Genomic DNA, 27463 nt, shown 5'->3' with positions numbered 1-27463 from the left:
CCCTTTCGGGGAGAAGGTGGCGTTTGCTGAGCTCCCATCTCGCCGTTCTTCCCGGTGACACAGGGTCCCCGGGGCTGATGGAAGGGACCGCGGACACTCGGGCTCGGCGGACAGGCGGGCAGGGGGAGAGCCCCGCGCCGGGCGAGCAGCAGCAAGGGTGAGGCGGGGGCACTGCCGGGGAGCACGGGCCGTGCAGCCGGCAGGTCGGACCCTCGGTATTTCTCTCACTTTAGCAGTATGTCCCTTCAGAGAACTTTTTGTTTGTTTGTTTTTCGACACAGTGTTTATGCATCAGACACAGACTATTTCATTCTAACAAATTTATTTTCTCAATCAGCTCTTACGGAATCACTACTCAAATTAAATTACAATCAAATTATCACATCAAAAGATACCCTTATTACCTAACAACTGTCCATATTTTCATTTCATTTTGATTTGTGCTCGTCTGAAAAAAACACGTAATACAAGATCTGGGGAAAAAATAAATTACCGTTTTGCAGCAGTTCATAGGTATTCTGAATAAAATATTAAAAGAAGTCATTTAATGAAAATATAAAGCAAATTTTTTTTTTTAGATCAACAACGGATCTAACAATTCTATATTGCCGTCTTTTTGAAAAGTCTGTTTATTAAAACCTACCAAAAACACTGCTTGGAAATGGCAGTATTATATAATCACATCCACAGCACCCATTCAATCAAAGTTGGCAACGGATTTAGGAGAGGAGAAGTTCAGATAAGTGCAGCTGCAGATGCTCAGTCCTTCTAAATCCCTTTATCTGAATCAGTCCAGAAATAAAAAATAAAAATATTAATAAAAAAAATATTAGCAGTGGATTTTTTATGACTCTTCCATGATGATTGGCAGCCGTCAGGAACAGGACTTTGACAGCCCTAAATTATTTCCCTTTCTTTCCCTGGTTCCTTTAATTCATGCAAAGTCCTTCTACAGAGCTCGAACTTTAGGGACCAACAACCTCTCCTTCTCTCACCCTCCCCCTGGCGTCTGTCCCTCCCCCCTTTCTCCTCAGGGTCAGTTTTCTCCGCGTGCGGGCATTTATTTCCATATTTTTGTTCTACAGCTATACCTATATATATAGATAAATATATATATATGTATTTGCTTCCCTATTCAGCCTGCTTGTTTTTAGTGCTGTGTGCATATTTTTTTTTTTTCCTGGAAAAAGTGGACCCTTTCATTTTGCAGAATATATAGATATATAGATATATATGTTTTCAGAGTGGATATCTGCCTTGCACCAAAATTCTACGGTTTGGCCAAGAAAAACAGGGTGCTGGAATGCAGCAGGCACCCTCTGATTAACCAGATTATTTTTCTTCTGCTTCCCTTTTTTGACTGCTCCCATTGAAAAAAAAAATTAAAAAGAGGGAGAGAGAAAGGAGAAAAAAAGTTTCTGTGATTCATAGAAGAGAGCCCTTTTGGGGATGGGGGGAAGAGTGCACGGGGGGGGGGCGGGGAGAGGAGGAGGGAAGAGAAGAAGCGCAGACAGTGGTGTTCCTTACTGCGAGAAGGGGATAATTTGGAGAAAAATAAAAACAAAAATAAAATTTAAAAAGCCCAAGCCCACCCCCCAAGCCCTTTCCCCACAACCAACCAACCAACCAACCAACCCCCCGGCACATCTGCAGTTTTGGTGCATTATGCATCTCCACCCCGTTTTCCCAACACGGTCTAAACGCTCTCGCTCGGATCGACCTTCTCCACCGCTCCCTATTGGTATCGATCTTATATATATATAGATGCACGCTTATATCCATATATATATAAACACAAGCAGTCTGAACGAGCCTGGATCGTGTGTGTGTGTGTGTGTGTGTGTGTGTGCGCGCGTGTGTGTCTGTGTGAGCGTGCGGCTGTGCGCGGCGGTGCCGGAGCCGGTGGCGGTGCCGGCGGCGGTGCCCGGCCCGGCCTGGCCCGCGCTGCCCCGCGCTGCCCGGCCCGCCCGCGGTGCCCCTCACTGCACGCTGGTCTGCAGTCCGTGGTGAGGGGGCGGCGTGTCGGAGTTGACGGTGCCGACCTGGGAGTAGACATCGTCGGGGGTCTGCTGCTGGATCCCCGGGGGGGTCATCCGTTTCTCTTTCTGCCTCCGATTGCAAAACCAAACCCTGACCACCTCCTTCTCCAGCTGCAGGCTGTCCGCTAGGTTCGTAATCTCCTGGGCGGAGGGCTTGGGGCATTTCAGAAAGTGGCTCTCCAAGGCCCCCTTGACACTCACCTCGATGGAGGTCCGCTTCTTCCTCTTCCTGCCCTGGGCGGCGATCTTGTCGATGCTGGTGGGACTGCCCGTGGAAGAGTCGGCTTCCTCCAGCCACTTGTTCAACAAAGGCTTCAGCTTGCACATGTTCTTGAAGCTGAGCTGCAGGGCCTCGAAGCGGCAGATGGTGGTCTGCGAGAAGACGTTGCCGTAGAGGGTGCCCAGCGCCAGCCCCACGTCGGCCTGGGTGAAGCCCAGCTTAATCCGCCGCTGCTTGAACTGCTTGGCGAACTGCTCCAGGTCGTCGGAGGTCGGCGTGTCCTCGTCCGAGTGCGGGTCGTGGCTGTTGACGCCGCCGTGGTGCGGCGGGTGGTGCCCGGGATGCTGGTGGTGGTGGTGGTGGTGATGCCCGGGGTGCTCGCCCAGCTCCGGCGTCTCGCCGCGCACGAGCCCCGGGTGCACCAGGCTCTGACCGCCGGGGGGGGGGCTCAACATGCCGTTCACCGTGAAACCCCCGGGCTGCGAGTAGAGGAGCGACTGCTGCTGCTGCTGCCCGCCGGCCATGGAGGGTAGGTGGGCGGCCGCCGCCGCCCCCCAGGCCGCCGGGTGCCCCTGGTGCGGGGGGCCCAGGTGGGGCGGCCGGTGGTGCAGCGCCGCGCCCGAGTGCAGGTCGTCGCGTCCGCCGCTGCCCTTGACGTCGGGCGGCGGCGGCGGCTGCTGGGGGCTGCCCGTCATGCCCACGGGGCTGCCGGACCAGGGCGAGCCCGCTTCGGCGGCAGCGGCGGCGGCGGCGGCGGCGGCGGCGGCGGCGTGGGGCAGGGCTGTCACCCACTGGTGGGCATGGCTCAGCATATGGCCGCCGTTGCTGGCGGCCATGGCGCCCGGCATGAAGTCGCTCTGGACCATCTTGGCCGCCGGGTCGCCGCGGTAGCCGCCCGCCACCGAGGTGACGGCCACGCTCCCCGGCTGCATGCCGCCGCCGCCGCCGCCGCCGCCGCCGCCCGAGTCCGCGTGGACGATGGAGCCGGCCGCCAGGATGCCGTTGCCGGGGAGGTAGGGGTTAGAGGTGGCCGCGGCCATCCCGCGCCCGCCGCCCGCCGCTCGCCCCCGCCGCGCCGCAGACGCCGCTGCGCCGCCGCCGCCGGCTGCCGGGCGCCCGCCGCGAGCGCCCTTGCCCGGCGCTGCCGGGGCCGCTGCCGGGGCCGCCGCCCGCGCCGCCGCCGCCGCCGCCGCCTTCCCAGCCTCGCCGGGGCGCCGGGGCGCGGGGTTCACCTGCTAGCGCTCCGCTGCGCGCTCTCCTCCGCCCGTCCGCCGGCCGTCCTGCCTCCGCTCCGCGGCGCGCTCGTTGCGGTCACCGGCTCTCTCTTCGCCTTTTATATTTTTTCAGCTTTTCTTTTTTTTTTTTTCCAAAAAAAGAGAAATATTTAGCTGTACATGTAGTTTTCCTCCGCCTTCTTCTCGCCCGGGTTTGCTGCTCGCAGGGAGGAAACCAAACAAAGGCTAAAAAGCGAAAAAAAAGGGGGGGGGGGGGATCAAAAAGCCCCCGTGCCTTCTCCCCTCCGCTCCCCTAGGAGTACATCTCCTCCTCTCAGCCTTCCCCTCTCAGAGTGAAACTTTTCCTTTTCTTCTTCCTTTAAGGCTTTGTGTGTGGTTATATTTTCCTTTTTTTCTGCCTCTCTCTCTGTCTTTCTCTCCTCGGTTCCTCGATCTCCTTTTGCTCTGTTAATTGCAAGTTTTGTTGGTGTCCTAAGAAAACTTCCTGTGATGATGATGGTGGTGATGGTGGTGATGATGCATTTCTCAAAGTTGTGCTGTTGTTGAAGCACTTTGTCCCCTTTGAAACAAGAGTCCTGCCGGAGCCTTCTTGCTAGAGTCACGCTCTGGATAAGACATTTTTTTCTCTCTACCTTTCCTTTTGGCGGTCGGAAAAAAAAAGTAAAAAGAAATTTAAAAAGTTGAATTTTGTCGTTACCTCGCGATTTGTTTCTTTCCCTCTCCCGCTCTCTCTCTCGCTTGGTTTGTTGTCTTTTTTTTTTTTTTTTTTGGTTGTGTTTGTTTTGCTTTTTATTTTAATTCCAGCAGTTGGTCGAGGGAGGAGGCGGAGGAGGAGCGCCTTGGTGGAGAGGTGTGTGTATGTGTGTGTGCATATATGGTATCCTTTATACACTAACTCCAGCGGGGAAGTTGGCTGCCGGGCTGGCAGCGCGCACTGGCGGTGCCGGAGTCCCGCCGCTCGCCTCTCCCCGCCTCCCTCTCTCGGGCCGTGCCCGCGCCCTCCCTCCTCCCTCCGCCCCCCGCCCTCCCCGCTCCAGTCCGTCCGTCCGTCCGTCAGTCCCTCCCTCCCTCCCTCCCTCCCGCCGCCGCCCGCGCCGCGAGCGCCCGGCCCCGCCGCGAGGACGCGGCCGCGCCGCCCCCGCCGATTGGCTGCGCGCCCCGTGACGGACAGCGCGCCGCCGGCCGCGCGGCCCCCCTTCCGGCCGTTCCGATTGGCTGCTTTTTAATTTAGGCGAAGTGGCGTCGGAGATGGAAGTTGCCCCCCCTTGCTTCTATCCCTCCTCCCTCTCCCCTTCCTCCTTCCTCCTCCCTCCCTCCCTCCCTCCCTCCGCCTCTTAACTCTTCCTGCCCGGCGGACATACCGCTCGGAGCTCTCCCGCCGTCGCCGCTCGGGCAGGAGCGAGTGCGAGCGGTAATAATTAATACCAGCAGTAATAACGACAATAATAACGACGCCGGCACTGGGCTGGATTCGGAAAGGCGTTTGTGCCAAGGTGTCACCATCGGGCACACGCGCCCTCTTCTCTCCCACCGGCAGTGCCCGTACCGGCATTCGGAGCTGGCCCCCCCTGCGCTCAGCCCCTGAGGCACCCGCCCCCCGCCCGCCCCCTCCTCCCTTTGTCCGTCCCCGCACCCCGGGGTGCGCCCCGGACCCCGGCAGCCCGTCCGCAGCCGTCACGCCGGGGGGCTGGCCCGGCAGCGCCGGAGAAGGGCCGCCCCGTCGGCGGGGGAGGTGGCAAGGGGAGCCGGCGTCCGGGCTTGCCCTGCGCGCTGCGGTCTGCTCGCAGGGAGCCAGCCCAGCGGCATGAAACGCTGTATTATTTCTCGTCCAGCGGAAAGAGTTAAGGGGGGCGGGGGAAGGCGGGGGGCGCGGGGGAGAGATGCGACCGAGCGGAAACACTGCGCGCAGGCAACCTCAGTGAACCACGGAGAAAGAGAAAGTGGCAACAAAAACAAGGGCAAATTGAACGCTCCTCGGGGACCGCCGGTGCAATAACACCGCTCGGACACGGAGGGGACACGGCGCTGCCAGTGACCGCCTCGCCGCGCGGCGCCGTCCCACGCGCGCTCCCGGGTGGCGGGGGCCGCGCGAAGACAACGCGCGGTGCGGGCACGGGAATGGGCAGCGTCGTCCCCCGCATGGCCCTGCCCGCCCCGCTCCCTCCTCCGCTCGCTGAATAACCCGGCCCTGGGAGGCGGTGAGCTGCGTCCCGCTGGCAGCGCCCTCCATGCCGTCCCGCTCCCGCCGCGCTCGGCAGCCGGTGCTCGGGGCTCCCTCCAGCCCCCGGCTGGCACGGCACGAAGTACCACGGCAGGTCGGGTTAGAAAAAACATTCAAGTGAAGCGTACGGATCTTAAGGGCGCTGGTAACTAAACACCAAACATAATAATTTTATATATATATATATATATATATATATATATATATATATATATGTATGTATGTATGTGTATATATGTATATATATATATATGTATATATATGTGTGTATATATATATGTGCATATATATAGGTATATATATTTGTTCCCATGCGTCCTCCAAAGGTTTCTTTTTATATATATAAAAGATCCAACACAGATTTCATTGAATAAATCTGAGATCTCCAGGTGCAGACGTTTGAATAGTCAGTGCCAGAACCCCATGTTTTCCTTTCCAGCCGATTTTGCTTGGATCAAGCTCAAAAACCGAGTGAGTCTCGTGGTTTTGTTTACACTGAATGGGGAGGATAGGAACGGTGCCATGGGGCCGTCTTTCATTAATATACAGTGAGGATTTTGTCTAAATTACTGCTATGAATTTCACAGTACACGCTTTCAAAAGCCGTCTCAGGTGGCCTGATGAAACGTGATAGCGCCTCTGCAAACAGATCTACTTTCTTAATAAAAAAGGAAGGTGTGGGGGGTGGAGAAATCCCCCAAAAATAAAGAAAAAAAAAAAACAAACCACCGTACACCCTCATAACAGAGACAACAAAAAATAAAGCTCAGGCTGGAGTATGGTCTTTTATTTAAAAAATATCCCAACAAAAACAAACAACCAACTTCGTTCCCCAACTCTTCCCACCCCCTCCCTTGCAGAGTGAGATTGTTTTGTCTGGAAAAAAATCCAAAGTATAACAAGGGGAGAACAGTTAGTGCTGATTTTCATTTGCATAAATTTTCATATATTTTGGTGAAAATAATAGACTAGTGGAGAGCGGGGCTTAGTGGAGTCAGTGCAAAGGAAAATCTTAACATGGATCGTTTCGCTGGAGTTGAGAACATGCTTTTTTCCCCCTGTCACCTTATTAAAATCAAAAATTAAAAAAAAAATCTCTAAATCCTGGGAGTTTGATCGGTAAGTGTTTTACATTTTTTTATCTACTTTTGTTTTCTTTAAAGACTTCTGGATATATATTTTCAAAAGCTTAGGACAAGACAGGGAAACCCATGGCAACTGCCTGGAAGGAAACAGGCTGGAAAAAAATGGGAAAGAGAAAGGGAAAAAAAATCCCACCAGCAACAAAAAGCACCTTAGTGAAATATTACATAAAAAGCATGGATTCATTCCAAAGCTCAAGGCAGCAAAGCAATTCTTCAGCGCTGGAAAGTATTTCTGGTTACTACTTCACTTTTCTGGGCACTGTTAATTATTGTAACACCAAGACTCGGGGAGGCTGGGCCGGGGCGGGGGGGGGGGGGGCGTGGGGGGTGCGATGAAAGCTCTCGAAAATATTACAGATTTGTGAAGGGGAGGCGAGGCAGAGATGCGGGCTGTTTTCAAACGCGGCTTCCAGGGGGCGGGGGGGTCGCCCGGCGGGCGGGGAGGGGGCCCGGCCGGTGCAGCGGGCGGGAGAGGGGCCGGGGCCGAGCCGGGGCGCGGTGACCCGAGCACCTGCCGGCGAAGGGACAGGCGCGGGGGAGGCAGGGGAAGGTGCGGAGCGGCGTGCACGCACAGGGTTAATATTGTAACTAGGGAACAGACGGTTAAGCACAACATCTAGAGCTCTGTAGTGAAAGTCCATCAGAAAGAGTATAATCAATCAAAACTAACCAGGACATCCCTTCATTTTATTCTCCAAGGAGATTGGGGCTGGAGGATTACAGACCAGATTTCACTTTGTTTCTCTCTCTTGACAATCTTGCCTGTCTCTCCGCTGTCCCCGAATTCCATCCAATTGCGAGGTGTAGTCTGATGATCTGAAACTCTTCTATAGCTTTTGGGTCAGTGTGATAAATAATGTGATAAATAATGTAGGATTAAATTAACAGGCCAGATACCGCTCCTGAAAACTTTACAGAACCTTAAATATCCCATTATATGACTTTAAATTATTTTAATTTTACCCTGATTTTTGCATTTTTTTTTTTCCTTGCCACCTCTGGGCTGCTCTTTTGGATACACAATAGCTGGTGATCATTGTAATTTCCTAGAATTAGTTACTTCTTTGGAAACGGTCGATCGCCAAATCAATAAAATGGCTTGTAAAACTACGGAGGTATAGGTTTCAATTTGGGGGGGAGAAGAATCGCTCATTTTCCACTTCTTGTTGACGTGCCCAGCGTCTCTTTTGACTGGGGTTAACTCTGTGTGCTCCATCGGAACAGATGCCGTATAGAGCTGCTCCCTCAAGATCATTTGTTTCCTTGATGGGGGAACATTTCTGAGCAGAACATATTGGTTGCCATAGAGAAAGAAATAAAAGGAAGAACACTAGTCACATTAAGCTATATGTTTGTGCACTGGGCTTTAGATAAAAGGACCCCAGTTCAAGCCAGAGAGAACGGGGCCAGAGCAGAGCTTCTTAGCTTCACTAAAACTAGCTTTATTTTGTTTTGGACTTTTACGGTTGAAACATGTAAGCTAATTTTATTGGCTGTCGTTAATTTTATACGATACGGCTTGCTGAACAAAATCAACTTTGGGCGCGCTCCGCCTGGCGCCGGCCGGCCGCCAGGGGGCGCCCCGCGACGCCCCCTCCCCGCGCGCGGGCGGGGGCTGAGGGCGGCGGGGCGGTGGGGCCGGCCCCGCACACCGGGACACCCCGCACACCGGGACACCCGCACACCGGGACACCCCGCACACCGGCACTGCCCGCACACCGGGGCTGCCCGCCGTCGGGACACCCCGCACACCGGCGCTGCCCGCACACCGGGACACCCCGCACACCGGGACACCCCGCACACCGGCTGTCCCCGCACACCGGCGCTGCCCGCACACCGGCGCTGCCCGCACACCGGCTCTCCCCGCACACCGGCTGTCCCCGCACACCGGCACTGTCCGCACACCGGCGCTGCCCGCACACCGGCTCTCCCCGCACACCGGCACTGTCCGCACACCGGCGCTGCCCGCACACCGGCTCTCCCCGCACACCGGCTGTCCCCGCACACCGGCACTGTCCGCACACCGGCTGTCCCCGCACACCGGCTGTCCCCACACACCGGCACTGTCCGCACACCGGCTCTCCCCGCACACCAGCGCTGCCCGCACACCGGCTCTCCCCACACACCGGCACTGTCCGCACACCGGCTCTCCCCGCACACCGGCGCTCCCCGCCGCCAGGAGACCCCGCGTCGGGACAGCGCCCCGCAACTCCCGGGGCCGGCGGGCGGGGGGACAGCAGCGGGGGCTGCCGGTTCAGGGGCCACCCGAAAGTGTCCCAGGCGGTGCGGTGCCTCCAGCGGAGCCGAGGCCTGCAAGGGAGTGAGAGCGGTAATTAAACACAGGCACGGGCACCGCAGCTCGGGGTGCCACGCGGGGCTTTTTCTTTCTGGCCAAATAAGGCGCTTAAGCCTCTGGAGATGCAATAAAACGACTCGGGTTTTTTACATTATTTAATATTTAATCGCTGGATTAAACCTGGAAAAATGGCTAGTTTTCTTTTCCTTTTTTTAATTTTCTTTCTTTTAATTTTTCCCTCCTTTCCCCCTCCAACTGGCCACTCCTCCCCCCGGTCCCTTCCTGACTTATCTGTGTGCGGGAGCCAACGATAGAGCTAACGCCGGGCTCCCCCCGCCTCCTGCCCTGCCCGCACCGGCCGCGCACCCGGCACAAGTTTTCGGCGTCCGGGACACTCGCAGATTAACCTCAACTAAACACAACATCGACAGCGACCGCAGCTTAGCTCCACACAGCTCGGGTCTCTGTCCCTCCCCGAGCGCGCCTGCTCTCAGTCTTCCTTTACTCCTTTTCTCTCTCTGCTTCCCTCGCTGAGTGATTGCAACTGAGAAGTTTAGTTGGTGGCTTTTAGTTCTCGGGATTTTTCTAGTATGGGGAGGCGGGTTCGTTTTGTTTTATTTATTTATTTACTTTTTTTTTTTGTGGAATTCCCGCGCAAACACGGCTACTTCTCACCCCCCGCGCCCTCGTTCCCTGGCAGGACACAGGGCACGGGTGGACCCGCGTGGCTGCAGCGTCCTGAAACGCACCTGCGTCCTCCAGGGACGGGTGGGCAGCAGTGGCCACGGGGGCGGGAGTTTGAAGCCACTTTGTTCCCCCGTGGTGGAGCCCCACCAGTTTCCGTGCTACAAGGAAAGTTTTATTTCTTGCCTCCATAAGGAAAGACCAATTGGAATCCTGGAAATCACACAGCCCATAAATATGATAGAACCTGGCAAGATGAACTCCCCGCCTAAAAGCCTAACACATGCATAGGAAAAAAAAAAAAAAAGTGAGAGAGAAAAGTAATCAAAGACAGAAAACGACCTACAAAAAATTACACTTTTCATTTAAAGTGTTCGTGGGTCTTCATTTGAAAAACGGAGTCAAGTCTCTGTGTGTATTGACCGTGAGGTAAAATGGTTGAGATATTTACAATAACAAAACTTTCCACCTACCGCTTTTGGCGCAATGAGCTCTAGGAATATTCCAGACTAGTAAAACATATTTCCAGAACGCAATTCTCCTCAGAATCGTGGTCGCTTGCTTGAGATTTGCAGTTTAGTGAACATTTTCCTCTCCTGTGAAGCGGGTGGGTTTTGGAGTTGAAAGACCCCAGCAAAGTTCATCATCCCGGGGTCGGGATTGAGCGGATTTCCCCCAGCTTTCTTCTGCGCGCCCCCCCCCCCCCCCCCACCCCCCCCCCCCGGCTTTCCTCAATCCTCCAAGCGTAACCTGCGTTATATTTTAAACAAAACAGGATTTAGAATCACAGCTCCTCTGCTGTGTGCCTGCACCAGTTAGCAGCAGCAGGAGACTAGGTACCGCAAGCGAAGAGAAAAACTGACGCTAAAACGAGCAACAAGTTAATTCGGCAAAAGTAAACTTTTCTGGCTGTCTTTTGGAAGAGTCCGGTCTGGCCAGGGTTGCCGGCTCCATGACTGCCGTGGCACCCCAACTGTAAGAGTGCTACAGAGTGCATTTTTTTCTCCCCCTTTTAAAAATAAATGCCTATTTTGTCCGAATGGACGCCTTTGGAAAACGGATGTAGAAGAGATACTGTCGTGGAAATAGTGAAAAGAAAGTGTTTACCGTATTTAGTATTCATTTACTTATAGTGGGAAATGATTAGGTATGTACTAATATAACCGTGGAGACCAACTGCCTAATTAGCATTTACAAATTAAAATGTTAAACATAAAGACATATTCCGTATACAGTCTGCTATATGTAAAACACATTCGTGCATAATACAGCAGTCAGCTGCAAACGTGAAGTTGACTGGCTTCCAGATACGTAGCGTTCTTGGCTAATGTGATCTGCTCTGGGCTTTTCAAGCTTACCCATACTGTAGTTCATAGTTCTTATGACCACGTTGATAGCTGCACTAGGGATATTACACTAACCAATCTGGAGAAAATAGGAAAATACACAGATTACTTTTAAAGGCTGATGATAATAATGACAAACACAATAGACAGGTGGATCATTTATCCATACCTTTTATTCTGAAGGCTTCACTCTGAACCTTATTTATTGTTTTGAGCATAACAAAGCATTTTGGGTTCTGTAATAAATTAGAACAATAATACAGAACTGCACATGCAAAGCAAGATTCCTTTATTTCCCAGCTGCATAATTTTGATATTACCCAACGTGTCTTGCTCAGGGTTCACCTCACACGGACTGTAATGAGAGTTGCCAAATGAATGGAACAATCTATCTGTTGACTTGAGCTCAACGTAGACACATTACATATGATGGAAACCTAATGCTCCCACCGATGTTAAAATCAGAGGGATACATAGTTTCAATCTGGACCCTTGAACATGTGGATTTTTATTAATAAGAATAATTGTGCATGTAACAACATTAAAAGGGGATTTACAAGTTGGAATCTTTAAAAAGAGACTGTGAAAACCTTAGCCCTGCTTTTATTAGACATGATATCATTCCGATTTGCGTGCTTGCCATCTCAATGGCGTTTCACATGTGATAAAAAAAAAAATCCATATGCATTACATAGATTTTCTTTTACACGCATAAGGACTGGAAGTCTTACAGTGGATATGAGGGTGAATAATTGTGATACACCAGAAAACAGTTTGTGCAGTTTGGCAGCTCTGGTTATTATTATTAGATTTTTTGACATTTGAACTTGTCTATTGTCTGAGGAGCTCAGTGCAGATTGCAGTAGGTCAACCTTAAGGCTGCTCTTTTTGGCATTGCACACAAACATGCACACGCTGTCTGTTCTCCTTGTGTGAATACAGCAGCTAGAGCTTTATCGTGCCTTTTTTTTTTTTTTTTAATGCACATCTATTTTTATTTATCTAATCGGCTTGGGGTTTTCACGGTCGTGTGATAAGTTTGTACGTGCCTTCATTTTACATCCATTCCTCCAGTCTATACATTTGCCTGATGTTGGATACTTTTAAGTACTCACTAGCTTTTACAGCAGTATAATTCCAGCATCATGACGTTTGATAAAAGGGACTTCAGTAGCCCTGGGATTAAATGACATATTTCCCCGCAGCTTCGCTCAACTCCATCATGACTCCTACAGTCAAAAGTTAACGTTATTCATCATCTCCTTGCATTTATTCCCTCCTCCCCTCTCTAAATTCAGCCCCACCACCCGACTTCTGAAACAATTTCTTGCTGCCCGCCAAGAGTTAGGGGGGCAGCATGTGGGGGGCGGAGGTGGAACTCGAAAGCCCGCCGCCGCCCCGCGTCCCCGGGGGACGATCCCCGCCCCGCCGGCCTTTCCGCGGGCGCGGAACGGGCCGCGGTCACGCCGAGGTCCGGCAAACGCCCTCCCGGGCGGGGCGGCAGGACCCACTTCTGAGAAGGAAAACGAGAAATAGGGATGGATTCCCCCCGGGGTGGGAGGGGGAAGAGGAGCAGGGAAACTGGATCAAACCCGATAGGAAAGTCAGTTTGCGCTGGGAAAAACTAGAGATTGCGTCTAAATAACTTTTCCCTGGAGTGATTTGCACGTCTTGCTTTCTTTTCTAGTTTGGTTGGTGTTTTAAATTGAAGCTTTTCCTTCATCTCCAGGGGTGAAGGCACTCGGGCCGAACAACAGCCCATCTCTTCTTGTAGCAGTCTGTCATTTAAATATGTATCTATATAGCTATGCATACATCCAGGCATATACGTCTGGTTTTGTTCCCCCCTTTACTTCCCTCTTCCCTCTTTAACAAGGGCCCGATAACGCGTTTAAGGCTTGTTATTTGAACTCTCTGATCAGCATGCAGAAATGTAATTGCAGCGTTTTTCATCAGGAAAGAAAGGAAAGAGAAAAGGGGGAGGAAATCCCCCCGCTCCCCTTCACACCCTTACACACACAGACACCCAGTGCTCTGTAATCGCTGAGTCACCGCACTGGGGGTCAGTGGGTAAACACGAAGGAGAGAGCAGCAGCTTATTGAAAACCTCGGCGCAAACTGCATCCGTCCTTATCTCCGGACTGTAGATCCCTCCCCTCCTTCTTCCCCTGGATTTATTGCTCCGGACTTGGGAAAGAGTGGCCCAAGTGCGGCCAGAGCCCTTTTTGTGAGACTGCATGTCCTCCTCAGGCGCAGTGGGACCCGCTTTGTTCCGGCGGGGTGGAAGGAAGAAATTTAACATTAAACTGCTATTTGGGCTGCCGGGAATGGGCGTTGTTTTGTGGGTGTGAGGGGAGAAGGAGGAAAGGGGGGAACAACGGCCAGTTCACCTAGGGATATAAAGAAAGCTTTCCCTTTCTCTGGGGTTGGGCTCTGATCTGGGCATATTTACTTCTGTTTAAACGCTATTGTTCCTGCCAGCCTTTGACACAAACAGAAGGAGCGGAGGGGGTGGTGGCGGGGGGGGGGGGGGGGGGGAGAGATGGTGGTGGGGGGGGAGGTGGTGGCTGGAACAAAGCTGCTCAAACCCCAGCAACCCCCAAAGGCAGAGGAATACTTCTTTTTTTCCCTTTAAAAACGTATGTGACAAATCTTTCTGCTTGATGTTGTTTTCTGGGTTCCCCCACTCTCCCTGTGAGCTGACCAGAGTGCCTGGCTGTGATTCACTTACCAGGGCCCGTTTAGAGAGGTACATGTCCCCCTGGTAGGTGCCAGGGAGCCTCGAAGGGACAGCTTCTCCAGCCCCTGGGTCTCAAGGAGAAGACTTGAAATTGGTTTGTGTCAAGCCCTGCAGTGGGAAACAAAGAGGCAGAAATGTTGGGAGCCCAAGGAGGGCCTGAAACACAGAGAAGCATTGAGCTTCCCAGAGATGCTTCAGCTTCTCAGCGGGGGACAGAGCAGAATCCTTTTTGGGCTGTCTCTATACATTTGAGGGCTGGACTGTACAGCCCACATTGAATCAGAGTCATTGTGTGTAAATGAATAAGTGCACATTGTTTTGAGATGCTGCTATTGTATTTGGGGTTGGAGGGAGGAGAAGGTTATATTTTGTGTCTGTGTGTGCATGTGGGTCTATGTGCTTGCAAAAGGTGAGTGCAGATTGCAATAGTTGCTGCTCTATTTTTGTTTGTCAAACAGGGCCCTTCTCTTGGGAGAGGGGCATGTGGCGGATCCCAGCCCAGGATTACATTAATCAAAGCATTATTTCCCCAGGGATGTGCAGCACAAATGATAGTAAATCCTAATAAAATTGGATCGCTGAGAAATTGAACGCTTAAAGTAATCTGCTCTGCCTGATAAAAACTTCAAATTTATAAGATATTATGCATCCCCACCCCCAAACACCTTAGGTATCATCACTATGTGTGTATTATACAACTATCTGTAGGAGAGAAATCACTACTTAGTTTAACAGGCCCATCACTATTGAATATATACATAGATATGTGTTTGTATGAGCATGCACACATATATTGCACATGCACACATGCGCAGAGTCATAAAAGAAGCTAAAATATTTATACACATAACAATAATGACTATGGTCAACATTGTCAGGACTTTACATGCAACACCTTTGCTGTGGCAGGTGCTGTAGAAGGCTTGGACAAGGCTGTATGTGGTTGTGTACCAGCACTATAATCTTGCCTGGGGACTAAATTCTCTCTTGCTTTTTGCTGACACTCATCATAGACCTCCATGATGGCACCTGTGATCTCAAGCCACTGAGCAGCTTTGCTTTTTAAACACGGGACCACTGGGGTGGTATAAAAATAATTAAAAAAAATTAAAAATATATGAACATGAGTATTTGAAGGTGAATTTAGAAAGGTTTTGAGGGGATGAGTTTCAGAAGGAAACTGTGTTGGGCTGGATAGGAGGAGTTGAAAGAAGGAAAGATATTCCCAGACCAGTTATTAAGTGTCAGACATGCAGCATACTGTGTCCACAGTTTTTCAGTACTGGATCTAGATCTGTGTCCACTAGATCTTTCAGTACTTTCAGCCCAGGCCACCACCTTGCTGACATGGGCCAGCAAAGATCAGGGTAGCTGCTGGTCATTCACTAGCTTCAGACCCTCAGACTCAGCTACTTCCTCTCTGCAGAAAGAAAAGTTTATTTATAATTGTTGCCATAGGACATGACAATAGGCTCAAAGAGATCCACTGTCCAGCAGAAAAACAAAAAATTGCTTTCTCTTCCTCCCCAACCCCCCCAAGATCGCTGTGCTTCCATATGTGTAGGGGGCAGAAGGCATTTCCACTCACCCAGCTGAAACTTTGAAAGACTGTGAGCCTCCCCCGGCGTTATAAATGCCGAACATTCCTCCTACCCTCGCGTCCCGGGACCCTGTTACCCCCGCGGGAGCTGGCCCTGCCTCGGGCCCCCGTTCGTGACCGGTCCTGCCGACTGCTTTGCGGCCGAAGAGTCCCGCACTCCTCTCCCTACCCTTGTCATCGCTAGGCAGACCGAAGGCTGCTTGTTCCTTTTCCCAGCGTGGGGTTTTCCTTGCCCGACCCGGCCCCGGGGGCTTGCGGAGAAGGGCGGGCGGCGGTGGTCCCGGCAGCACAGCGCCCCGCAGCCTGCCCTGGCCTCCTGGTCTCTGTCCTCCCTGCCTGCAGACAGGGAAGCGGCGGAGGGGAGCTGAGCCCTCTCCCAACCCCGAAATGACGCAGCCCCTCTTCCAACATCGTCTCCCGTTTGGGCTGGCTCCATTTCAGAAGCCGTCTCCCCCCACCCCCTTCTTCCCAGCCTTCCTCCTTCCTCCTCCTCCTCGCCTCACCGTCACTCTCAAACACCCCCCCCCTCCCCACGCCTCGCGCCCGCTTCCCCCCGCCGCCCCAGACTCCTTCCTCAGGACCGTGGGATGCGGGTGAGCTCTGGTGAGAGTTGCCGGTCTCCATTTCTAAGCGGGGAGCCGCCGGGAGCGGTGAGGCAGCCGTCACGGGGGGGAAGCGGTCGGGCGGTGAGGGAGGCGATGACTGACGGAAGCAGGGGGGTCCGCACCCCCTCTCTCCCCATCTGGAGCAGCCGCTGCTCCCGGGAAGGTGCAGCCCCCGCGCCCCTCGGTGGGCAGCAATGCCCCGCGCCGCGCTCCCGCACCACTCCCCTCGCCCTCCCCCACGCGTGTGCGGACGGCATGGACACCCACTCACCTCGCCACTGACGGTGCCTTTCTTACACACCTCCACCCCCCCCCGGCCAAAAAATACCAAAAACCCAGCAAAGACTAACTATTTGCATAGCGTTCGGCATCCTCGCTCAGTATTTATCCCCACTTTTTTTTATCACCCGTCTACCTCCGCCCAGACCGGCCCTTCTGGCCCACCCCACTCCCCCGCATCCCGGGTGCAACCGGATGGCAAAAATCAAAGCTGGCTCCAATTTACCCCAGTTGTCTTCCTTTGAACACTCATAAGGTAGGTATGGTGGGATGCTGCGCTCCCACTCCCCATGTGCTCAGTGAGGTGCCTTCCTCTCCACCCTCTCCCCCCCCCCGCCCCGCTCTCTATTCCTTAATTGGCTGTATCTTGATGTGCACTTGTTTTGTTTAGCCTATTTTACCATTGCGGACGAGATAGGCAGGAAAAGGAGCGTTTGACTTGGTATGTCTCTGATTTTTTTTCCTCTCTCCCTGCCTTCTGAAGTTAATTTGCATTCGAGGTCTAATTCATGTTTCAAAATCATGCCATTTGAGGACCATATAGGAACAGGGCATTCGTTTCTATTTTTGAGGAGGAGCCTCTCCTGCATTTGCTCCTTTCTGTATAATTTCATTGTGTGCACAAGTGACAGGGATTTGCATCAGTTATTTTGCAATTTATTTTTTAAAAGAGTTGGATCAAATTTTCTTATTTTTAAAATTGCCGAGGGAGCAAATACTAGGCATTAGAAAAGGAGCATACATTATTAACAATGTTGCAAACTTAGTCACAGACTATATATTCATATATATGTATTAATCTGCATTCCTTGGAGTTGGATTTCTGCCTCCTGAACATCTGATTTTGATGAGAGAAATCAGTCAGAGAAAGTCAACTATACAAATACTAAATTGTGTTTGTAGCTCCTCACATCTATTTACAGGTGATTTTACTGCTGTTTGCTACTCTTGCTCCAGCACTTAGTAATTATTTCACTCCAGCATGGCATTTCATAGGATTAGATGCTGCTTTACTCATTAAAGAGTTTCCAGTTTATCCAGGCATAACTTTCATCCACATCTCTGGAAATAGCTATGTGGCCTTGTGGACTTTATGTAAAAAGTATAAAATATAAATGGACATATAAAAAGATTAGATTGTATCCATGGTTCTTTCAGTTCTCTGGATATGATGGAGAATTAATCTATGTTGAGGCCTTTATGGGTCCTTTAAGGACTTCTTTCATGTATTTTATTTGTATCTATAAAATGAATTTTCTTTTTGTATGTAGTGATTACATGAATGGCATATGTTGCATAATATGCATATGAGGCCTTTCAAGTATTTCTGTACGCACACAAATTTATTTTTCACAAATGTATGTGTATGTGTACGTATGTGTTTATACATGTGTGTGAATAAAAAACATGCTGGAAGAGAAAACTGCCCCAAATAAAAAATATTCATAAAGGAAACGCTGTTAAAATAGTTCACTGAGAGTTGGTATCTGGTACATTGCAAAAGTCACTTTAGTTGCAGACTTTACTGTAAATACCTACATACACCCCCATCTCAGCATAAAAATCCTTCTGTATGTAATTTCCCTTCTAGAACTAACTAAATGGGACTATGAATTATGCCTAAAAAGATGCCACTGATATGAAAAACTTATAAAATAGTAATGGAATATGGAATTTTATACAGTGCCAACAACTTTAGCATGATTCTTGGCATAAGCAATTTAGTGCAGTTTTATTTGTCTGAACCAGAATGATATTACAAAGTGAATTAATAGAACATTAGTACTGAAAAAAAGAAACAGTTCTTCCTTTGAAATATGAAGTGCCACTAACTTGAGATGAAACCTGAAAGTCAGTGAATAATATATGGGAAATATTAATATTTTAAATGTATCATATTTAAAATTGCTGTGAACTTAAACAAGATTTCATATCAAGAAAAACCAAGTAATTCATTTTAGGTTCTAATCTTATATGCAACGCTTTACAAATGAAGCAACTCACTAAAGAAGAAAAGTCAGGTATGTAAGCATATCTTGTTATTTTTCACATGAAATATGGTCATTATGGAATATGAATTTAATTTTGGAAATTATAAAAACGAACACTTATTTTATTATTTCTACTACAATACAAGAAAAACATTTTTAAGTAGCTGATTAATTGGATGAAATGGACTGATATGGTCCATAATACCTGCATAGGCTTTTATACCTTGTGAAACCCCACCACAGTGGGACCTTTATAAAAAGTGTGAAGTCAAGTAATGCAATCATATTTTATATTTAGAATGGGAGTTGATATGATTCAGTTTAATGTTGTGAAAAAGTGAGCCCTCTGGCACTTGGCATTAAATTATTTTAAAATTACTCCTTCAAGTAAAGTTAGGAGAAAGACTGTACCATGGTTGAAGCCCAGCACTAAAGCTCAGGGGCAAATTGGGTGCAGCTGCTTGCCCTGCCATCCGTTTAAATGCAGACAAAGTGTTACCCTTGGTTGTCTCCTTAGTTCAAGGTCTATTGGCTCCAGTTTTTCACTGTCCTTCTCCAATGAATGGGTACAGCTCAGCATCTGGAAGCCAAACCTGTGCTGCTCAAGATGGGCCAAATCTTGCTTGTTCCATTCACTGAAGCCATGTGGAGTTTTGTTTGATTGGAATGAGCAGGATCTAGCTCTCATTCACTCCCTGAAGTATTTCCATTAGACCTTAATGTCAATGGAGAGATTATTGTTGCATCTATTTGATGTGAATGGAGTTAGATGTGAGTGCCACATTGATCTTGCCCTTCCACCTCAGCTGTCTAAGGGTTACATCCTACACACTTTGACTAGTGAATCAGGCCAGCAATAATTGTGGTCACTACATTCTGAGAAGTAGGACACACATTACTGGGCATTTTGAACAATCAAGAAACCCCCATACCTGCGTCTGCATCGGTGGGAAGTGCTGGATGTGTGCTGAGCGAAAAGGGCAGTTGTGTGCTTGGGGAAAGATGTAAGGCTGCTGTGAGGACTGTCAGTACTTGTGAGGTGTCTTGTTGAAGGACAGCAAAAGCCTGTTTAGTCTGTAGACTGGTTCCCACATAGCCAGTTGCTCCCACTATGAGCTAGTTGCAGGTGCCACAGAAGAAGACAGGGTGGTGATGGTGGGGAGGGGACACAGTTGTCACTTGTTACACAAGCTGATCTTTTTCTGTCTGGTTTTGGCCAAAGCTCTGGGACATTTGCTATGGTTCTCTCAATTATCTCTCATTAATTTCAGTAGCTTGTGTTTTCATTACAAATGCCCAGTGTCCTTTGGAAACTTACTATGGGTATTTGAAATTCAGAATAACTGTGGTGAGGAAAAAAACCATGCTTTTCCTTTTTAAGCAGCTTTGCCATTTAATCACAGTTTGTTTAAATATGCATTTCTCTGCTGTGAAATAACCTTTCTTTCCACATTTATGTGCACAATCCTAACTCATAGCTGAAAAAAACATTTTAAAACACTGTGTCATGCTTATAGGATAATTATTAATCTTGTCAGAATAAAAAGCGTACTAAAAGTATTCCATACAAAGGTTTGTGCCTCAACATTTTTGAGAGTTTTTTTTTAAAGTAATCAGAGATGTCATAACAGGGGGAGAAACCATACAATATATAGCATGTAGTACAAGACTCCTAGAGGACTATTTAGAAATACACAAAGCTTATTTTTTCTCCTTTTGGTTAGCAGACTACTTAGATGAAAAGGTATATTTTTATTTTTATTCCTGCTTGTGTCTTACAGTTCTTTGAAGGTGATGGGAGACTATAAGTTCCAGATTTTAGTTGTTCTATAGGATATAAAACTAAGGAAGAAAAATATTCATGATACATATCTGGAGGGAGAAATACACAATAATCATGCAATCTGATAACAGAAAGAGTAATTATTTGACAATAACCCAATGTTAAATACAAGCAGAGTAATATTGTTCCAGAGAGAAATACAGCAAACAAAATGATACTACAAAAAGACACTTATGAAACTTCCTCTATGTTTAGAAATTTCCAGTTGGATTTTCCTTTTTAATCATTTGTGACCACTGAGATATGGTTAGTGAACAAGCCAGTCAAAACTCTTCTGTCTTGATTTTCCTATCCCGTATCTACAAATCCAAAAATGCAACTTGTAGTAAATGCACTTGATGTTAGGAGGGTGATTTTGCTGCTTGTTTGCTTGGATTTTTCTTGACACTTGATTTTGCATACCCTGTCTCATGCTGAAATTTCTGGTGCATGTGAGCAATGTTTGTAGGGTCATCTATTTATTTTGTGCAAGAAAGACAATTTTTTAATACTAGAGATTCCAACAGGCACAGAAAAGGGATACTGTAGGAAAGCGATTATTTTTCAAGGGCATTTGCTCCTTCATTTGACTTCAGTGACAATTGTGAAACTCAGTATTAAAAAAAAGTGCCAATTTTTCTTTTGAAAGTCAAGTGTGTCATGGAATTTGACTTGTGTATCTCTGGCTATAATAAATAGTAAAATTCTATAGCTAGAAATGTCTGTTTTTATATTTGTGTGGGTTTATACGTATATAAAATGCAAATGTACCTTTCCTCATGTGATAACTGTTTGCCTTGCCTTTTTCTTCTAAGAGGTAGAAAAAAATTATTAAATCACTACTGTCCTGAAAAAAACCCAGACAGAAACAATAGAAATTATTGTTCACTATTCAGTTAAGAAAATAAGAAATCTCTAATCTGCAGAGGGTGAATTATGATTTTTTACACTGCTGATTTGCCTCTCTGAAATTAGGATCCTTGTGCTGAACTCTTCCAGCTATTTTTATTACTATTAAGAAAGAATAAGATGCAGATTTCAAACACCTGTTAGAGAGACAGCTTTTTGCACTGTGACACTCTGAAACCTAAGGAAAATATAGCAAACTTTTCAGGGAGCCACCAATAGCTGGGGAGAGGAGAGTATCTGCACATGCTTCTTTGCCAGTGAATGCTGTAGCAGATTGTGTGCACCCGAGGCTACGGGTTTTCTTTTCAGAAGAGGACTAGCAGAAGAACCAAAATCCATGACTAGTTATTGAACAAATTCCCCTCAGTGCAGCACTGTCAAATTTTAGGATCAGTTTTGGCTGGATGGTATTCAGCTGTAACTGGAAAAGGAACCCAATCCAAAGATCTGTGCACCCCCTGTGCCCACACTTGGGGAATAATTCCTTTGTCTGCAAGTGATGGTTGAAGCTGGGACCCTCCTCCCAGCAATGCCCAGGACTAGCCGGCCCCACATCCCCCAGCAGGAGCTGTGGTCTCTGGGATGGGAGGGGTGCACCGCTTTGTTGTGTGGAGCCTGTAGGGACAGGGCTTCCCTCCGCATCCCAACGCCAACTTTGTGCTTTGGTTTCATCTCCAATCTCTCTATTAGGGTTTTAAAAATTTTAAGTCCTGGCGTCAATTGGAAACTATCGGACTGTGCTCAGTGCTGTCTTGATAGGTTTGAAGTTCCTGGGAAACCTCAATACTGGTATCTTCTAAACACAGTAAGCAAAGCACACTGGAATATTAATAGATAAAACATTTTAAAGGGACAACATCTCTTTGTAATTTTGTCTGTTAAAACATATCGGCTAAGGGCAGCCTGGTGGAGTTGCACTAAAGCCACAAGTGCTCTTCACAATTTAAAGCTTCTGCATTTTAATTATTTCTTTTTTTTTTCTGCCACTGTAAAAGATTGCTGGAGACAATAGGGCTGCGACAGTTAGCAACAGGTTATCCTCACTGTGCAGGGAGCACCATAAAAAACACAAAATGGACACACAGAATAAAATACAATGCCCACTGCCCTGCTTCCCAGTTTCTTTACTTTCTAGTGTTAGAGTAGTTACACTACATCAGTGGTGGGTAAAAAGGAAAAAACTCAACCAAACAGATGGAAATCCTATCTCTAAACCGACAGTCTCTGCAAATTTGCTTGAATAACTACCTTAAAATAATAGTTACAATAAAACATTCTACACTGTTCTGGACTTTATTTATTTAAACACGAATTTATGGAGCCGGTCACACACTAAAAATTGGAGAGTTTAGTACTGTAGTTGCTTTGGTGTATTTTTCACCATTGTAATGGGCTACAGGGAAACAAAGGAGGATATGAATACAGGGCAGTTGGTATTTAGATTTGGGTGGCACTTTCATGTGTTGAAAATGTCTTTTTAAAAAAATCTATTTTCTTTCTATCATGTTATTAAACTGTAGAATACATTGAGATAGAAAAGCTGGAATTATTTAATAACCAAAATTAGGAGTGTTTTTTGTAATATATTTCTTATATTTCTCACTGCCAACCTCTTGACTGATAAGGAATTCTAAGGTCCGGGCTAAACTCACCCATGGGGTAGAATGGGTTGTTAGAGAGTGAGATGATAGATGGATCTATTCCTCACCTTCCAAACACAGTTGCTTTATAAAGCAGTAGAAAACAAACCTTTTCATAGAGCATCAAAAAGCAAGCTCAAGAACAACACTACTGTCACATCTTTTGCGGTATTTTTTTCAGGCATCTGCCCCTGATTTTAATCCAAAGGAGCTGCTTTTGGAACTGGCGTGTCCGGCTTTGGTGTTTGCCTGCTGAGGAAGAGGTATGCCCTTTGTCCCTCACCTGCAGATGGCTTGGATGCTTTTACTTTACCGAGGCAAGCACTTCCCAGTGGGCTGCATTCAGAAAGTGCTTTTCATAGCATTAGTACAGAACCAAGTTATAAAAGAATATTAATCTAATACATTCCAAAATTCAAATATGTGTGATTAATAAGCATTATTATCTATAAATAAGGCTCTAATGATACTTTGGCAGTGTTGTAAACACAAGAATCAGAAGCAATTATTGTCATTATTGTTCTGCAAGTACCTTCCATGAATACCAAATGGATATTACTGTCCAGCTCCTTGGCACATAGAAATCCTGTAAAGAACAGTTGTCAGTCAGTGAGGCCTGGCCGGCTGCTGTTAACTCCGTTTGTGTAAAATGTAGTGTACCTAAAGACAAAGCCGGCGAGTTATTGAAAGCAAGATGACTGATTAAAAAAAAATTGTTCTTTGTCCTTTGCAACACCCAAAATTATGTTAAATAAAGCCTATGATAAAGTTTTCCCATCCTATGAGATGAATTGTTTGTGTGATGGCTGTGATTAAAAATGGAAGTGGGCTCTCTGACAAAAACACTGCCCTTCTTTGTGTGAAACACACAAAGGTGAGGATGTTCCAGCTGAAAGGTGGTGTGTAAATAATGGAAATATCCCCCCACCCCCTATCTGTAAGAGGTAACTCAGGACTAGTTTTTGGGGACACAGGATGAAAGGGGTCTTAATCCTCATCACATTTACCTCTCCCCAGTTTGTTCAGGTCCCATAGACTGGAGTCACACTGGTGGCAGGGTCCCACTCTCTGTGACTCCCCCACTCGCCCTCCTTTGGCAGTCTCACCTCCTTCACCAAACCTTGCTGCTTTAGACGGCGCCAGCCAACAGCAGCATTTTGTGGTGGGTGTTATGTTGTTCTTCGGATGCCAGGGTGTCATTGCGAGCAGGAACAGTGTGGGTCTGACTCTCCGAATATGCAGAAAGAAAAAGTAAAAAAAACTCAACTAAACCCCAAACAGTAAGCTTTACTTTCCAAATGTGTTCAATTCTTCTTTTCTCTCCTTGATATTTGGGGCGTGCAGCACCCTATACCATGTGGTTTAACATTTTGTTCTCTATTTGTAGGTCAACATTTCCATGATTAAACTTCATCCTTTATTCAGCCTGTTCTGGCTAGGCTTTGCAGCACATGTGATATAAGCTGTTTTCACAGCTAGTAGGCCAAATCTTACTCTGAATAAGGGAGCCAAACATATGTGACTGAGTCAGACACTTAAATCAACTCCTTGGTAAATGGGAGATAACTCCAGGTGCAGTGATGAACACTGAGAACCAAAAAAGTAGGAAGGGTGGCCAGCGTTCCTCTGTGTAGGAAAGGAGACATCCTATGCACACAGGCAGTGAAATCATAGCCCTACACAAATTTTGCTCTCCTGCATTTGTCTGAGGACACAGAGCCCTTTTCACTGAAATAACTGGGAATTTTTCCATTCAGGGTCAGGCCAGCCTGGGGTAGGCTCAGCTGCAGCTGGGCATGGAACAGGCTGTGCAGGAGGGGGACAAGGCAGCAGGGAGTGAGCCCACCTTACATTCACAGCACACACAAGAAGGTTGCTGGGGGAATATGGAGCACTTCACCTAAAGAATTATGTTTCTTTCACTTGCCCTCCCATCATCTCCCTTACTGATCTCATTTACAGACCAAGGCTGGTGGCTCTTCTTTCGCTTGGTGGCAGGTATCGTTTGCTCTAAGTCCATGAAGTTGGACTGGGCAACCTATCCACTTAAATCAGTGGAACAATTCCCAGAAGCACTGTCCATCCAGAGTGAGTGTGACTCACCAGTAACCCTTGGTGCAGGGGATTTTTGTTAAAGGACTCTGGTTGCATGGCCAGCAGCCCTCCTGTCCTTCTTTGCCATTGCCTGGTAATTCTGTTAAGTTCTGAGAAGCCTATAAGGCTCATCAGACACAAACAGAAGTGCCAGAGGAGGAAGGGATGTCATAAATTATTCAGACCTGCTGTGTGGTTGCTGTGTGATGTTCCTACCTTCACCAGAGCTGGACTGGTTGGGGCTGCCACACAGCAAGTACCTGAGTGAACAGCAAGAGAGCTCCTGCAGCAGATCCAGAGAGGACCTATTTTCCTCAAATGCACATGGCTGTACCCATAATATTATAGAGAAAGGACTGTGCTTCATGTATAATTCGGTGATGAACTGCAGCATCACAGAGAGCACTTGACAATGAACCATTTCTGTCAGGAACAAGAACTTCCAGAGCTACACTGGGGCTGCCTCCCTCAGCTGAAGGAAATACAGGCAGCATAGCAGGACTTTCAGTGACTTTTGCTTTTTAATTTTTTTAATGGTACCCATTCTGTAGGTCTTGTTCATTTGCTTAGTTTTTTTTTTTTTTTTAATAGCTTTTTGTTCATTTAGGAAGAAAAACATATTCTGCCCAAAATTAAATCTGCTTTCTAAATCTTCAGTGAAAAAGGTCAAATGATGACTACTGTAGCTTTTTGAGTACTGTGTTATTCATAGTTTAGAAAGTCCTATCCTGATAAGATAAACAGTAGACAACACATATAAGATGAAGTTTATGCACTAGTCTGAGGTTTTGAGGACCTGCTTCATGGCTGGGCAAATCCCTGGGCATGCATGTGAACATCTGATCCACTTCCCTGCCATTACATTGGGAAGAAAAGTGTGCTGGCCACGAGATGTTACCAAGGACTTAATAGAAGGCAGGTACCTTCAGTGCTTGTCATGCAGTTTGGGGATGACGTATAAAATAAGGCATGGAAATAGATGGTTTGGTCTGGTGTGCCTTGGGGACATGGAATGGTGCAAGGCAGGGGTAGGATGAACTACACACTCCTGGAAAGAAGAGGGAGAGTACCATAATTCTGCCCTCGCTGGAGCGAAAGTTAATCAAGAATATGCTGGAATAAATCCCTATGTGCATCAAAGATACATCGGTATCAAATTAATGGAAAGGAGAAGGGAATTTAGGACAACTAAGATCTGCTGATAGGGTCAGGTGACCTCCCTGTCCTTAGGTCTACATTTTGGAAGCACAAATTGTACTTTGGTTTCACTTTTAAATGTGTAAGCCAAACTGTGATGCTTGCAGAGACCAAGAAGTTTGGAAGAAGCTGGGAAAGTCCTGTAATCAGGGAGCAAAAGGATTGCAGCAGGGTATGGTGAAATTAAGCAAAAGAAAATTAGAATTTTTCTCTCTGGTTATTTAGACAAAAGAAGGTGAATCTCCATTTTATTATGCTTAAATAACAGCCCCCCTCTTCCATGGTATAAAAGATCCCAGGATCATGCAGGAATGAATTAAGACTGTGGTAACAGACACGATTTCAAGTTAATGAAGAGACAGTATGTTTTGTGTTATCATTTCTCTTGTTTTTGGGGTTGATATTACTGTAAGTAAATACATTTGTCTTTTGTTTCATTTCCCCCCTGTGACCTATTTCATTTAATTAGAAGGAAATGCATAATAGGAAATGAGTATCATCACACTGGGCTCCATCCAAAGCCCATGAAATCATCAGGAGCCTTTCCTGGGCTTTTCACTACCACTGCGTCCAGCCCAGCAGAAAAGAGGGGCTATTTCCACCTTGTCTGGAAGAATGTGTGCTGTCAGTGTAAAAATATTACAGTTCTTATTTTAAGGTCTGGCCCCAATACTAGGGTAGGATTTTGCTACTGCATGTGCCTCTCTGTGCCACATGTTTCACATCTGTGGCAGCACATTAAAGGATAAAGGTTCCTAAAACTTTAACTCTGAATATACATATAAAAAGAAGATACAAATTAAGCAAAAGATAAAGGATATTGATGGAAGTACAGGAGATGCTCTTTAACATGCATATTATTGACTCAATAGATTGTTACGGCTTCAGAGCTATTAGGGTCTGCTGTGTCAATGTGTACTTAGGGACTGTTTAATATGCAGATGGTTGACATGACAGACTGGAACCATTACAGTCTATCATGTCAGGGGGGATACATGAATACGCACTTTGCCAACACTGTAAAAAGTCCCTTTAAAATGCAGTAGCTGTTTTTTTATAATAATTTAATAGGTTTGGTTCTTTGGATGCCCAGAGAGTTGAGAGTTTGGATTTATCAGCAATAAAATTTATTTCCAAATTAAGTCATTTTCCATGTGGAATGTGCAGTCTGGAGGACAGGGTGTAATCTCAGATACACAGCTCCTATCAAATCTTGTAAAATTAGCTACTGCACTTGTGCATGTGTAGAAGAGATCAGAATCTATCTGTCGGCATGTGTCTTTTTGAAGAATATAGTTTTGTCTTTTTGAGGGGTAAGGGAGAATGTCGTCTCATTTTTCATTCAAATAATCTTCAGTAGCAATTAAATAGCTTATGCTACCTAAGAGATCAGTTATTAC

At 47.5% G+C, this 27463-nt stretch overlaps 2 protein-coding genes across 13 annotated transcripts in view; one reads left to right on the top strand and one right to left on the bottom strand.

The window, feature by feature from the left end:
- Positions 1 to 305: 305 nt before the first annotated feature.
- Positions 306 to 3314, bottom strand: POU3F3 (POU class 3 homeobox 3). Its single transcript, XM_021538184.3, has one exon. The coding sequence runs from the start codon at positions 3297 to 3299 to the stop codon at positions 1980 to 1982; it is 1320 nt and encodes a 439-aa protein (XP_021393859.1). The 5' UTR covers positions 3300 to 3314; the 3' UTR covers positions 306 to 1979.
- Positions 3315 to 6711: 3397 nt separating this feature from the next.
- The window catches only part of LOC110474635 (uncharacterized), a 66756-nt gene continuing 46004 nt past the window's right edge, over positions 6712 to 27463 (top strand). For 2 of the 12 annotated variants that reach the window (XM_085558256.1, XM_085558250.1), the window contains exons 1-3: positions 13741 to 16119; positions 16802 to 16852; positions 22954 to 23035. In XM_085558256.1, the coding sequence (XP_085414382.1) occupies positions 15914 to 16119; positions 16802 to 16852; positions 22954 to 23035 (339 nt within the window). In that variant the 5' untranslated portion in view covers positions 13741 to 15913. Of the gene's footprint in view, positions 6835 to 13732; positions 16130 to 16556; positions 16667 to 16801; positions 16853 to 22953; positions 23036 to 27463 lie in introns of those variants that run through there. The other 10 variants (XM_085558237.1, XM_085558233.1, XM_085558242.1 and 7 more) reach the window with 9 other exon arrangements.

Source organism: Lonchura striata, chromosome 1, assembly GCF_050655825.1.
Source record: "Lonchura striata isolate lonStrDom1 chromosome 1, ASM5065582v1, whole genome shotgun sequence".
NCBI lineage: Eukaryota > Metazoa > Chordata > Aves > Passeriformes > Estrildidae > Lonchura > Lonchura striata.
The sequence above is the reverse complement of the archived record's forward strand: the minus strand, read 5'-3'. Positions and strand labels throughout refer to the sequence as shown.